We start from the raw sequence: 14,283 nt of genomic DNA, 5'->3' as shown, positions 1-14,283 counted from the left end.
TGTAATTAAGAAGATTTGTAACCAGGTGAGAAGGTTGGGTCACCTTACCCTCTGACCTGACTACCCACCGTTGCCGTGCTATTTAAAGATTAGTAGGGTCATTACCTAATACCTGACCATTGTGGACCTGGTCTCACCCTCCTCTGTATATATACACCTTGATTTGTACTCCTCATTAGTCTGTACTCACCCCTGAAGATGTGAATTACACGAAAGCGCTTGGGAATTTCGTGTTTTCTTCTTTCCTTGTGGTTATCAGCATATACCTAGATCACGCGCACCTACAGTGATTTACTTATATATATATATATATATATATATATATATATATATATATATATATATATATATATATATTACTTGCACTCATTTCTAATGATACACTCCGCCCCCACAAGGAAAAATGCCAAAAATATTCCTTCACAACCAATTAATAAACTCGTAAGTATTAAAACAAGGAGCTTTCATAAGACATACTTTATTGGCAAGTATTTTGTAATTGTAAGGAAAGGAATTATGTTTAAAGTGTAAGTAATAATGTACTTTATGGATGTTGTCTATAGCGCTGTACGGGAGTCTCTGCGCTCTTGTTCAGACCCATCAGTCGAAGGACCACGTGAGAACCATAACAACAACACATGGAACAAGCTTAGCAACTTTGTAGTAAGTGCTGGAACGCTGGAACGTTTTAAAATGAGGCTATATAGATTCATGGATGATAGAGAGTGGTAGTAACTCGACAAGAGCTGCCATGCACAGGCCAACTGCAGACTCCTTATCTTATGTCAACACATGCTGGGTGACCGACCTGCGTGGCTAGGATGTTCCTGTTGTAAGCGGGGAGGTAGAAACTTGGTTAAATTCAGTAGTAATAAAACAGGTTAAATTCAAATGTAATAACACTGTATTTACCAATTACACTTTCCAAAATAGATGGTCTCTACCAATCACATTAAGGACGCAGTCATTCTACCAAATTCGGTAATTGTAAGGAATAACCCATGAGCGAAATTGATTGAAAACAATTATAAAAACGCCGGATTTTCATAGTTATATTTTAGTGGACACTGCTGTAGTTTGTGGAAATATGTAAAAATATTGATATATTTAAAATAAACACTACTTAACATATTGTGGCTGTGAAGAACAGACCTAACCAACCAAAGCAAACAAACCTACCTAACCTTACCTAACTTCCCCTGTATATTAAACAGAAAGAACTGACTATGATATGGTAAAATTTGAGGCATTTTCTGGACGTGAGATGATACGGCCGCATCGGCACTATGGGGTCCGACTTATTACCCAATTGTACCCAAATGTAGCCGCAATGAAGTCAAATGATGGTCCTACAAGCGTAAATCGGGCTGTGAATCACTTCTCGATTATTATTTGGTGTCATAAAGTCACAAAAAATTGGTAAACTTAATTTAATCTGAGTTGTGTTAGGTTAGGTACATGCACTCGATCTATTAACTCAGATAAAATTAAGTTTACCAATTTTTTGTGACTTCGTGACACCAAATACCAGTCGAGAAGTGATTGGCAGTCCGATTTATTCAAATGTAGTACCCATATTCAAAAAGGGAGACAGAGCATCAGTGTCAAATTACCGGCCGATCAGTTTGACGTCAGTAGTGGGGAAATTTCTTGAATCAATTATAGCAGATAGCATCCGATCGCATCTAGAGAAAAGCAAATTAATCTACGACTCTCAACATGGGTTTACAAAGGGAAAATCTTGCCTAACAAATCTGACTTTTTTAGGAAAGTCTTCGAGGTAGTAGATAATGACGAAAATTACGATGTTATTTACTTAGACTTTAGCAAAGCATTTGACAGAGTACTGCATCAGAGGCTTCTGAGAAAAACTAAGGCTCATGGTATCGAGGGGAAAGTTTTAAATTGTATAAAATCATGGCTCACCGATAGAACGCAGAGGGTCAGCGTAGATGGTGTTAAATCTGAGTGGGGCCGTGTAACCAGTGGGGTTCCTCAGTGGTCAGTACTAGGCCCACTCTTGTTGATAATCTACATAAACGATCTAGATACTGGGATCAGCAGTGACGTAAGCAAGTTTGCGGATGACACCAAAATAGGGCGGCAGATTAATTCAGGGCAGGATGCAAATGCATTACAGGATGATCTAAATAAACTGCAGGGGTGGTCTGAAAAATGGCAAATGAAATTCAATACCAGCAAGTGCTGCATACTTAATATTGGAAGAACAAATACTGATAATGTATACAGCCTTAACAACATCAACCTAGAGAAGTCGACTTGTGAAAGAGACCTAGGGGTACTTGTAAGCCCGGACCTACGGCCTAGAAAACAGTGCGTTAATGTTCGAAATAAGGCAAACAGAGTATTGGGTTTTATATCTAGAAGTGTAAGTAACAAGAGTGCAGAGGTCTTATTACAACTATATCTTGCACTAGTCAGGCCGCACCTCAATTATGCGGTTCAGTTCTGGTGCCCCTATTATAGAATGGATATAAATTCACTAGAGTCGGTGCAGCGAAGAATGACAAAAATGATTCCGGGACTTAGAAACCTTCCATATCAGGATAGGTTAAAGAAACTTAACTTGCATTCCCTAGAAAGGCGAAGAGTGCGGGGAGATATGATAGAAGTATTTAAGTGGGTGAAAGGAATCAATAAAGGGGATATAGATAAAGTTCTTATAATATCCGAGCAGGATAGGACTTGGAGCAACGGATTCAAGTTGGATAAGTTAAGGTTTGGGAGGGAGATAGGAAGGAACTGGTTCACAAATAGGGTGGTGGACGAGTGGAACAAGCTTAGCAACTTTGTAGTAAGTGCTGGAATGCTGGAAAGTTTCAAAAGGAGGCTAGATAGATTCATGGATGATAGAGAGTGGTAGTAACTCTCGACAAGAGCTGCCATGTACAGGCCAACCGGCCTATTGCAGACTCCTTATTTTCTTATGTTTCTTATGTAGGACTATTATTTGACTTCATTGCGGCTACATTTGGGTAATTAGTCGGACCGGCACTATGCAGCCCTGGCGGGTTAGTCCTATATTTATTAACCCCAAATTCTAAAGTAGGTATGCTAGGCCTCACAATTTCCACTAATGTCAGGGAAGCCACACGTCTACAACATTGCTAAGGGTGCCTCCCGAAAGCTGGGAAAGCTGTACAGATGCCGCAGCTACTTCACTCCTGAGCAGTTGCTTCAAGTTTATAAGGGATTCGTTCGTCTTAACTTGGATTACTGCTCTCCCTCATATCTGGGGTGACTCTTCTGTCCAACTGTTAGATAGTGTGGAATCAAAGAAATGTCGTCTTATTAACGCTCCTCCTATAGTTGATAATCTCTCTTCGCCGCAATGTTGCTTCACTCTCTCTTTTACAGGTACTTAAACGAGCAATGTTCGGTGGATTTGGCATCCTGTGTACCGCTAGCAAGGCTGTAGGCTCATATCACTCGTCTTGCGTGCAGTGTCCACCATTTCTGTGTGGATGTCAGTCACACTAGAATAACCTGTTATAGTAAATCTGGTAAATTTGCACTTGCACACCACACTCTGTTTAATATAGGCCACCCCGGCCAGGAAGTTAGGAAAGGTTAGGTAGGTTGGTGAGGTCTTCTAACAATGCCTCTATTGCTGTTTCTCATAACTAAGGTTAGGTTTAAGTTAGAAATAATCTTTTTTTTACATATTTGCACAAACTATGAGTGTACTACAGGGGGGTCCCTGGGGTATTTTCTTGAGGATGTTCGTAAGTCGGATTTGTACATACGGTAAGTCAGAACACATGCTATATGAATTGAATTGAAACAGTTCATTAAGCCAGAAAAACACAGATACAGAGTGGACAATAATAACAATATTAACATGGCTGAGCCAGTTGAGAACCTGAGCTCTCCTGTAGGCACCTGATATACAGTATATAATATTGTAATTAGTAGATGGTTGTTTTAAAAAAAAAATTCGAATTTTAGAAACAATACTTTCTTATGAAAATGCTGTAGTACAATAAGTTTTGGATGAACACACTATATTTATCTCTAGTACTGTATTTTTTTTTTTCAGGATTTTTAAGCGGAGAATGATATGCTAAGGGTAAGAGCATAATGTACTGTAAGTGGTGAAGAAGAAGTTAACCATAGCTGCAGTAAAACATCCAGGGTTAAGAACATTGTGAAGGCTATAGTTAGAAGACACCAGCAGAATGGGCAAGAAGAATAAAACTGTAAAAAGCCATGGGGAAAATTCAGTAAAGGAAGTCGGGAGTGAGATACAAGATGAAGGAATGGATGAGGAGGTGATTGGTGCAGTAGAGGAAGGCAGACATAAAAAGAAAAAGGTTGGAAAGAATAAATCAGTAAAGGAGTTGAAGGAGAAGAAGGTTAAGGACTCAGTTACTGGACCACTCAAGAGAAAGATTGAAAATGGAAATGTGACTGAGGCTTCTGGAGACACTCAGCCCAAGAAAAAGAAAAGTAAAAAAGATGGAAAAAAATCCACACAAGACAGTAAAAAAGAAGAGAAGGTTGAAAAGACAAAAAAGAAAAAAAAGGCAATAATTAACCAAAACGAAGAGAAACGGAACTTGAAAATCCCACCAAGTGGAAAGCCAGCGGTGAAGTTTGATTTGCATTTTGAAGAGAACGATTTGATGACCAATTGCTCAGGTGTTTGGATATTGAGGGAAGATGTTGAGAAGCTGCAGCAATTTAAGGCTTCCTTGCAGGATAAAAATGAAGAATCGGTAAGAATATTTTTGATCTTTTTCCTTAATATTGTTGTAGAATACGTTTGTAGGTTCCTGTTGATATTTGTATTTTTCAGTACTGATGTCGGTTATGTTTCTGGGTTCTTGTTTTTAATCCAATCATCACTGATGTGTCAGAGCAGACTTAATACATTCTGTAGATTACCTGAATATTACACTGTACATCCATCCTAGCCTATTTCTCCTGAAGTTTAACCACCATTACTGTACTCCAAAAATAGGCCGATACCACAGATACCGATACATCGGTACATCCCTAGTTACAACAAACATAAAGCAACTCTCGGTAGCCTCAGCTGTGGTGTTGAAACAAGTTGAACATTGTACAGTACACAACAACTTTTCCAAGACTAACATATGACAGCAATTTTCTTCCTCCCACATTAAATAAGTGATTCTCTTGGGGAGTAAAGTGTGGTAGTTACAAAACGAGAATTAAATGACAAGTACTGCTGTACTGTACCCTGTAATAAGGAAAGTGATTAAACTGATGAACAGAATTGTTCTTGCCACTGATGTAATGGGCAGTTGAAGACAGAGAGAATTGAGTGTTGATGTTTGAAACGAAAGGAAGACTGAAGCTCAGGTTTTTTTGCTCTTTTTAGACCTTATTAATATTTATTTTTTGTTTTACATTTGTTTATTATACATTCTCTAAGATCTACGTAAATGCATGTGTAAAAATTTTCCTTCGCTTTATTGTGTAATACAATTGAACACAAATTTGGGTTTGAAAATTTGCATTGTATTGTTTATATTAACATGTCTTCTATAACTTGTTCTTGTATTCCACACCATATTATCCCTTCAACTAACTCTCACATAATAACATTAGTTGTGTTGCTTCAGTTACCGGTATCACTAACAACAGTTAATATTTGTTCATTGGCTGTCCGCAGGTTCCCGCCATCTTTACCTGAGACTATACTCCTTACTTAGTCACTTGTCTCCTCCTTTCCTCCTCTTCCGTGTATGGGAATAATTTTATTTTATTTTTTTCAAATCTGACCTCCATTTTTGTGCAAATTAGCGGTTTCTGTTAAAAATTAAAATACAAAAATTTTGTCTTCAAAAACTGCAAATTTGCACATTTTTAGCAAAAAATGCTAATTTGTAAAAGAAATGAATGTCAGATTTGAGTGAAACACACCATAAAACACCAATAAACCCTATTATCATACCAAAACCTGAGGACAGCCAATGGATGAATATTTATCATAACATCATTGTCAGTTATGGGAAATTATTTTTGTTATCTTTTAAATAAATTTTTTGAACAAATTAGTACTTAACACTTTTGTTTATTTTGCAGAAATATAAAATTTTATTGCATTCACCTTCATCACAAATTATACACATCCTGTTTCTCACTGAACCAGATATCAGTTTTAGAATTTCATGACCAAACCTGAACATATATCTTCCATCAAATGTTTCTTAGAATTTGTATCTTAACTATTTCTAAATTCTACAGCATGACAAAATTGGACATCTCTTTTGTAGTTTTAGTGATACTGTAGTTGTTATGTCTGTGTGTTCTTTTATTGTGGGAGGCTGGGTGGTTGTAACCTTCACTTATGCAGCTTATCATAGCCTCATAGTAAAACATTGCTACATATGACAATTGTGTCATATTATCTATCTCTAGTAAATAAGCAAACCACATTTTTGCAATATCACAACATCCAACCATACTCATTAATGAGTATACTGTAAACAGTATTTTAATGTCATAATTAGATAGTCTCAGCTCCTGCTTACAACAATCATTCCTACTTGACCTGTTAGCCCAGGTAGGCTCATTGTCGCTATATTTATTGGATGATACAATTGTTTATGTTATAAATTTTTTTTTTTTTTTTTTTTGGTTCGGAGAGACAGTTGCCATACTGTATACAGTACCGCTTTTGGGACACAAGTTTTGTGTTTGTAGTAATTCCTTTTATAACAATAGATCTGTATCAAGTTACTCTATAGTCAATCAGTATGTAGATAAACTACATCTTGCCAAACCTGTGAGGTTGTCTTGTGAATGGGATCCAAATACTGTACCTTAGACTGGATTACCTATCTTTCATCTTACTGGGGTTCCAAGGAATATCCATATGGTAAGAAGGTACCCCATAAAAGTGGATGCCTTAAATGTTCTGCTGTGAACCAAAACAAAGATACCCTGCTATGTTCATTTGTTTGTTGCCATCAGCTGTAAGGGGCTTGGTCAGGAACAATCACTTTAGATTCCAGTCATACCTCAAACCAGATGATCATACTAGCCATGGTGTGCATTTATTAGGTTATCATGCCTTTGGTTAACCTTAGACCTGGGGTTTATCTCCAAGGTACAGGATAGATTAAGTTTATTATAAGTCTTGTGTTACACAAAAATTTGAGGTTGCTCCTGGCAATTTATTTTAGTCATGACGAACAGATCTCATTTACATTAGGAAAAGCTTTGCCTCTGCATTTTCTTCATTAGTGAATCTCTAAGTGTGAGGCCACAGCACAGAGTAGTGGGAAGATTGTTGAATAATCTTAATAAATACATGATGAAGACAAGATTGACTTCATGATTTAATGTGAACCAATTCCCTTTTACAGAAAAGGAAATTGATTATGTTTAAAAAGAGGAAATTTGGAAGTAAATTGAAGAAGAAGCTGATTCAGGAAATAAAGAAGATGAATGAGGATCAAGTATCTACCCCTACCCCCACCCCTACCCCCACCCCCACCCCCTCTCCCTCCAAGCAGGAACTCGTTCCACTCATATTTGAAGAGAACCACATGATGACCATGTATGAAGATGTCTGGGTGCTGAAAACTGCTATTCCAAAATTAGAAGCAATTGCTTTAAGAAAACTAAAGCAGATTCATGGAGCTCGAACTGGTGACAACATGAATGTAGAACTTACAGCGAAGGAACAAAGTGTTTATGATAGTTTCATGAAGAAGCAGAAACGCTCTGAGAATAAAAGGTTGAGGATGCTATTGATCAAGAATGGGAGAAGACAGGCCTGGGAGGAACTTCGAGCTTCACAGAGCACCAATGGTAAAGTGCAGAAGCGTAAAAAAAAGCAACCGGGGAAGTACCTCAACATTGACTATGCTAATGACCCAAACATTACCAAATATAATGGATTTTATGTCAAGAAAGAAGCCGTGAAATTGTTGGATGATTTGAAAGGTTCGTATGTTATGGAGATCTTATCAAGTTGTTTTATAAAGTGTAGCGCAGGATATAACTAAAGGCTTTTTCATGGGTGCTTACAACTTAATGACCGTAAACCCTCAATAATCCTAAATAATTGGGAAAGGTCCATATTTCTGGGATATCATGGTAATCTTTTTTTAGGTCACAAAGGAAAGCCACACACTCAAAATATTTTAAGTATTTTTGGTATCCTCATGCATCTGTATTTCATTAAACAAAACAAATACAGTTATGTACATTGACAAGCATGTAATATGACAGTTTGAATGGAAAATCAATGTTAATCCATAGTCTCATGTGCCAATAAGTTTAATTGTCCATTAGGATATAGGGCCCAATTAGCCCTAAATCACAGTAGGTGGCCCCAAACATAATGGTCAAACTTGTTTATCATATACATATTATGCATTATCAAGATGAACTAGATCCTTGTAGGGAAGTGTCATAATTATGTAGGTGATACATTTGTATAAACTTGGATAAGTACTGGTATTGTAATAGATTATTGCGAGCTAGGTTGTGTAGTGATTGACAAAGTTGTTAGGCTAGTACAGTACTGTATTGCACATGGATCTTCCAGGTATGACATTCAGGACACCTGAATATCAAGCTATGGACACCTTGCAAGACACAATGAAGCATAGTTTTGATCCTTACCAGTGCTGTTTTATGAACCCTGTACATTGTCCTCACCAATTATTAGAAAGACACACACACACACAAATAGACTACAGTATTGGAAAAAAAAGTGTAATAAGTTTATTTCTGTACAGATAAACCAATGTTGTAAACTGAACTATTATTAATCATACTTTATTTTTATTTTTTTCAGACCAGCTAATTTTAAAGGGGATTCCTGAAAAGGAGTGGAAAAAACAACTGAAACTGGCCTCACGAAAGCAAGAGCGGCTGATGAAGACGGCCTCACGACAGCAGGAGCGTCTGATAAAGAAAGAGAGAGAATCAACTGTTGCCTCTGGTGAGTTATGATGTTTGTTGGTATTCACTGTGTTGAGTCATGTACAGATACTCTACTGTAGCGGGGAAGGTTGCTGGACATTATTTATTTTTTTTTTTTTTTTTGAAATGTGAGGGAGTACAGTGGAATCACATACAGTACATAGTATAACAAATCTCCCTTTATGTATGATATGTGTAAAGTAGCAGTGCTTATTATTATTAGACATCATGATTCTGAGTTAACAGAACATAGATTTACTTTTTTTTCTGTAAATCCAATATCTGTTGAATTAGTCTGTCACTGTAGGTATTGGAATAAAGAGTTAGAGGATGTGCCTGGCTTAGTGTTAGTCTTCAAGTGTGAATATTGAGGTTGATTGTGGCGCCTCTCTCTCAAAGGCTTTAAAACAAGTGCTGATATGCAAGTATTATGTAAATTTTGTAATATTGTGTCGATATAATTATCTTATTGACAATGAAAAGCATAAAAACAATCATACTGTAACATCATATATGAAAAAGTTTTCTAATAATATAATTATCTAAGTTAATATTACAATAATTGACTTGAATAGAACACTGAAAACTCATGAATAATTAAAACATTATGGTACTTTACAGTAATATCTTGCACAGTATCTTATACTGTACAGGTATAATTAATAATTGTACCCTCTAAAACTAAGCTGCTTCAATTTTTCCTGAATGATCATCCCCAGACTTGACCAAGCCCACTGTTAACGAAGTTGGGGAAAATGTCTACCAGAAAGAAGAGTCTTTGTCAGGTATTACTGAATGATTGTGTCAGTAAAATATGTTCTAAAGTTGTCACCTTAGTGCCACAGGAAGGCCACAATTTGTAACGTCACTTAAGGAACAGTTGTAGACAATGTTCATGAATATACAGTTCAGTATATATAATTTTACATGCGTATAACAGTTCTTACTTTGTAGATGGTAAAATTTTGAAAAGTGAAAATAAAAACTAAACGAGTACTAATGATACACCACTTAAATTAAGAGGCCCTTCTGTTTAATCCATTTTTGTATTTTTCAGGTGTAGCTGTTGACGATGGTGAAAATACTGTGGAAACACCAAAGAAGAAAAAGGACAAGAAGCAGGCGAAAAAAGCTAGCAGAGTAGGTTAGCTGGTGCCGTCTTGGAGGAGGTGAGACTTAGTGTAACTTTTAATTTTCACACAGCTTTGCTTTACAGTGCATCTCACTGTATAGAATGCATGTAGTTGGTGATGAGTGCATTGATGCAAGTATGACTACAGCAACTTGGAACCTTATATTGTCAGTTGTTGAATATTAATTATTAAACTGGTTGTAGCTACAGTACTATGTGTGGTAATGTTTTTATGCCCCTGCCATGATGTTGATAATGATTATTAAGTGATACTACCAGTGTTATTCTCTCTTCATTCATTCTACTCTAACATCTGCATTAACCACTCGCTGCTAAGCTCTACAAGTATTCACCGACACTTCCTTCCTGGATATGCTGCCCACCTCACTTCACCACCTACTTGGTGTCCCTCGTTATCCAAATGTTCAGTATCCAAAAATTCGCTTAACCAAGATATGTATTGATACACCCCTTTTTCACTGTGTGAAAGATGTCAGATAAAAAATTCATATAAATTCAAACCAGCCCACCCTTCCTCACCCTCTATGTTGAGCCCTGACAGCTTTCCGATATGGTAATGTACCAACTGTACATTATATTTGGTTTTTATTGTGGAACCACCCCTTGACCCGGGGAATTGAATCAGACATAGCTAGCTTTTTTATGTAGGTTGGCTAAGATAGTCTTATTACTGCCTACTTTGGAGTTGGACAAACTTGCATATTAGATCCATTATTTCTTTTTCCTTTGGGTTAAGTGTTAAATTATCCATGAGTCCCTCAGAGGTTCTGTCAAACCAAGGTTAGGGAGATTTGGGTCACCGAGCCCATTTTCAGTACTAGAGATTTCTGATATCCTCCTACGTATTTCCACTAAAGCTGAGGTACTCCCCACATAATTTTTTTATACCATGAAATAATATGATCAGTAGTTCCAGCTGGTTAACACCAGAGGACATTGGCTGGCTATATATGGTTCAGAAATTTCCCATTGATTTAATGAGGAAATTGCTCATAGGCTTTCTAGGTTGAAAATCTTAAGGTTGAAATGCATCACCCTTTGGGAAAATAAAATCTGTTTAGTGAAAATATACCTAGTGAACACTTTTTCAAGAGCACATGTTGTTTATTAAGCAGGAACTTATTGTATAGTCCCATTTTATAACTAGGACTGGACTGTGGGATCCAGTAAAAGGGAATTTTGGAACACTGCTTGTGTGACAAAAACCTGAGTTCTACTTTAAATGGTAATAGCCTGAGAGTGTAGCTTATCTTTTGTTTAGTCCCTAACCTTGGTTATTGTGGACTACTCTGGGTTAGTTCTGACAATTTGACTTACCTGTCTTTATAACATTGGTCCCTCAGTCTAGCTTCACTTACAAAATGAGGTATCAAAAACACTCCATAATTAAAACACATGAATAGTCCTTGTCTTAATCACCATCATCAACCATGGCGCCTGTGTGTAGGGTCACCCACACCATCAGTGATCATGTAGTTGAATAAATGTTTTAGAATCATATTTTTGTCTTGTTACATCCTTTAACTAAGGAACAGTCCACCAAAAACGTATCATTAGTTTTTCCGCCACTACAATTTGAAATGCTAGACGAGATTTTGAATATTATTCCCAGTGCATCATCATAAGTTGGTAGGCATTCTTGCCATATCAGCAACAGCTAGAGATGGGGGTAGGATTGTGGGAGGGAGTTGTCCTTTTATGACATACTATCGTAAATACTTTAATATAACAAGAAATTCATTAAGCCACAGTATATTAATGTATGTATCATTTGAAAATGTATACTGTATGCTCATTCATGCACAAAGATCACGGATGTACAGCTACCAACCATTCAGAAACAGGTTGAGTAACATTGCTCAGAAAGCCTGAAATCACATTGACCCCCATTGCTAATTAAATTTTTTGGGGGGACTACAATATAAGCACTGCTTGAGGTGTCATACATAGGCCAAAATTTCTCCTGCATCACTGTGTTTCCTCTCACAATGTTTCATCCTGTATTGGAAAAAGCATTGTCTACATTAACACTGAAAGTAAATTTCTGTTTCACCTTGCAGAATATGAACCTACTGAGAAGATAGAAAATCTGAAATAGAAAGGTAGAGAAAAGTTGATGCAAGAGACTCAGTCTGAGTATAGTCCCTGAGTAAAAGAAAAAGATGGGTGAGAACGTAGAAGTGCAAGAACGAGAAATAAATGTGGAAAAGAACAGCAGGTTGAGAGCGTGCCACCACAGGGAATTACTGTATCAAAAAATAAATGACATAGACGCAAAAACTGGACTTTCAAATCTCCATACTTAATAGATCATGAATAATTTTGATAATTCAGTCATATTGCCATAGTAGCCTTTTATTAACAAGAGTTATATTACATTTGGTGTGTGTGACCAGAAAGCAAGTCTCTTGTATTTATTGTATATCATCAGGGCTACTCTAGATAGATGAGAGGTAGAATCCTGAAATCCCACTTTATAGCAGAATCTGGATTGGGTGACTCGGGTATACAGTAAAATGTCTCCTCATCCTCTCGGCCAGACAGACCATGTTAATCTGTCAGTTGGGAGCCTCTTGACAAATCCTCTCCCTGCAGCACTGTCTTGACAAAGGCCTTCAGCTAAATAAGAGTGACGCTACAAAGTCTGAAATATGAGGAGTGTGAAAACAGTGAGAGTGCACTGTACTTAACACAAGCAGACAATGTGAGTAGCAGTTTGAAACACTCTAGCAAATGTAGTGGTGTATCAAATGCATGCTGAGACACATAAGAAAACCTTGTGCAGGTATAACAGTTTAGATGCATTCCTGGAAAAGGAAACACTGAAAAAAACAGCTTTAAGAGGTCAGTATATCAGGGTTCTAAAACACTGCTCTTATTTCTTGCCTACTGTAACCTTTGGGCAATGTCATATACAGTACTGTACTGTTTATAAGTTATTGGGGTAATCGCTCTAATGATAGATGCCATACACATTACAACATTTTGTAAATAAAACGAATAAAATATCTGTATTATAATAATGACACAAGAAAGTTTATAAGTTGTGTACTCACCTGCCAGCAAATTACCAGGGCCTCAGTTCAGGCAAATACTTTTCTACACATGTGATACCAAAAAGTGCTGCTGCTCTATAAAAAAAAATGTATGAACTATACTGTTTAAGCTGATGCTGCCTAATGGTGAACATTCCCATAGGACAACCTTTCTGTCTCGTCTCATTGGCTGAGCCATCCCAACTGTGGTTGGCTTCTAATGACAATTTAAAAATATCTTTGATTATCGGAAGCTGATTAATGGACTCGTGACCGCAGACATTTCACTTACCACAAGATATGTTCTAATCGATAGATACCTGTTGATGGGAGAGTGATATTTTTGGTACAGGCTATCGAGAAACCCCTAGGTAAAGTTTTGCAGTACAGTACAGGATATTTCTGCAAATTTATTGATACAACATTGATACAGTGATACATGAAATATTTTCTTACTTAACTAGTGATCATTTTGAAATACGTACTGTATGTGGAAGCTATGATAAAACATGGAAAGCTTAAATAAAGAATTATTATTCTAGTGAGTCTTAAAAGAAGGAAAAAATAATACTATATACATGATTGATGGGGAGTAAGACAGGATAAGGGGCCCAAAATAAAGAGAGAGACTAGGGCCTAGGATTTATCTCCCAAGCCCTTCTGTGTAAAACTGAACACATCAGCTGTTGTTCCTCATGTGTTCCTACCCTTACATGAAACCCAACTGACTCCAGCAAAATGATCCTTGAATAAGTTGTCTTAGTTGCTGCTAACAAAGTGGTGGATTGGTTAGAAGCCCTTGACATAGCCAAACCCAAGCTACTATCAATAAGTTGATGCTCACCTGTGGTGGAATGTGAGGAAAGACTGTCCGCTTTCTCTAAAAAAGGGTGTTGGCAATAATGTGCTGTGAGTGGAAGGTGGGTGCAGTGGAGTAGATGACAGAGTGCAGGATGTTGAATTTTTCGTGTTCAGGTAAACACAGGCCACAGGCTTTAGAAACTTAACATTAGGTAGGTGAGTTCTGTTACCTGGGTGACATGATCAGTGCCAGTAGGGATACTGAAGCCTGCTCAGTTGCAAGAGTCGGAAGTGGCTGGAGGAAGTTTAGGGAGTTGCTGCCTTTATTGACGGCAAGAGGACCTTTTCTCGGAGTGATAGCAA

At 37.2% G+C, this 14,283-nt stretch overlaps 1 protein-coding gene across 1 annotated transcript; it reads left to right on the top strand.

Moving 5' to 3' along the window:
• The first annotated feature begins 546 nt into the window (after positions 1 to 546).
• LOC121877248 (transcriptional regulator ATRX homolog) lies at positions 547 to 12,364 on the top strand. The gene is made up of 7 exons (XM_042382899.1): positions 547 to 663; positions 4,061 to 4,739; positions 7,362 to 7,944; positions 8,804 to 8,950; positions 9,651 to 9,716; positions 9,989 to 10,100; positions 12,145 to 12,364. The coding sequence occupies exons 2-6, from the start codon at positions 4,200 to 4,202 to the stop codon at positions 10,078 to 10,080; spliced, it is 1,428 nt and encodes a 475-aa protein (XP_042238833.1). The 5' UTR covers positions 547 to 663; positions 4,061 to 4,199; the 3' UTR covers positions 10,081 to 10,100; positions 12,145 to 12,364.
• Positions 12,365 to 14,283: the final 1,919 nt, after the last annotated feature.

This window comes from Homarus americanus, unplaced genomic scaffold (genome assembly GCF_018991925.1).
Source record: "Homarus americanus isolate GMGI-L3 unplaced genomic scaffold, GMGI_Hamer_2.0 scaffold367, whole genome shotgun sequence".
NCBI classification, from domain to species: Eukaryota; Metazoa; Arthropoda; class Malacostraca; order Decapoda; family Nephropidae; genus Homarus; species Homarus americanus.
The sequence above is the reverse complement of the archived record's forward strand: the minus strand, read 5'-3'. Positions and strand labels throughout refer to the sequence as shown.

What these genes read in the sequence shown, in the direction of transcription:
- LOC121877248 (XM_042382899.1), top strand. Translation starts at nt 4,200, where the DNA reads ATGGGCAAGAAGAATAAAACTGTAAAAAGCCATGGGGAAAATTCAGTA. An exon ending in AGGATAAAAATGAAGAATCG is followed by an intron (nt 4,740 to 7,361) that starts GTAAGAATATTT and finishes TCCCTTTTACAG; the next exon opens with AAAAGGAAATTGATTATGTT. An exon ending in GAAAGAAGAGTCTTTGTCAG is followed by an intron (nt 9,717 to 9,988) that starts GTATTACTGAAT and finishes TGTATTTTTCAG; the next exon opens with GTGTAGCTGTTGACGATGGT.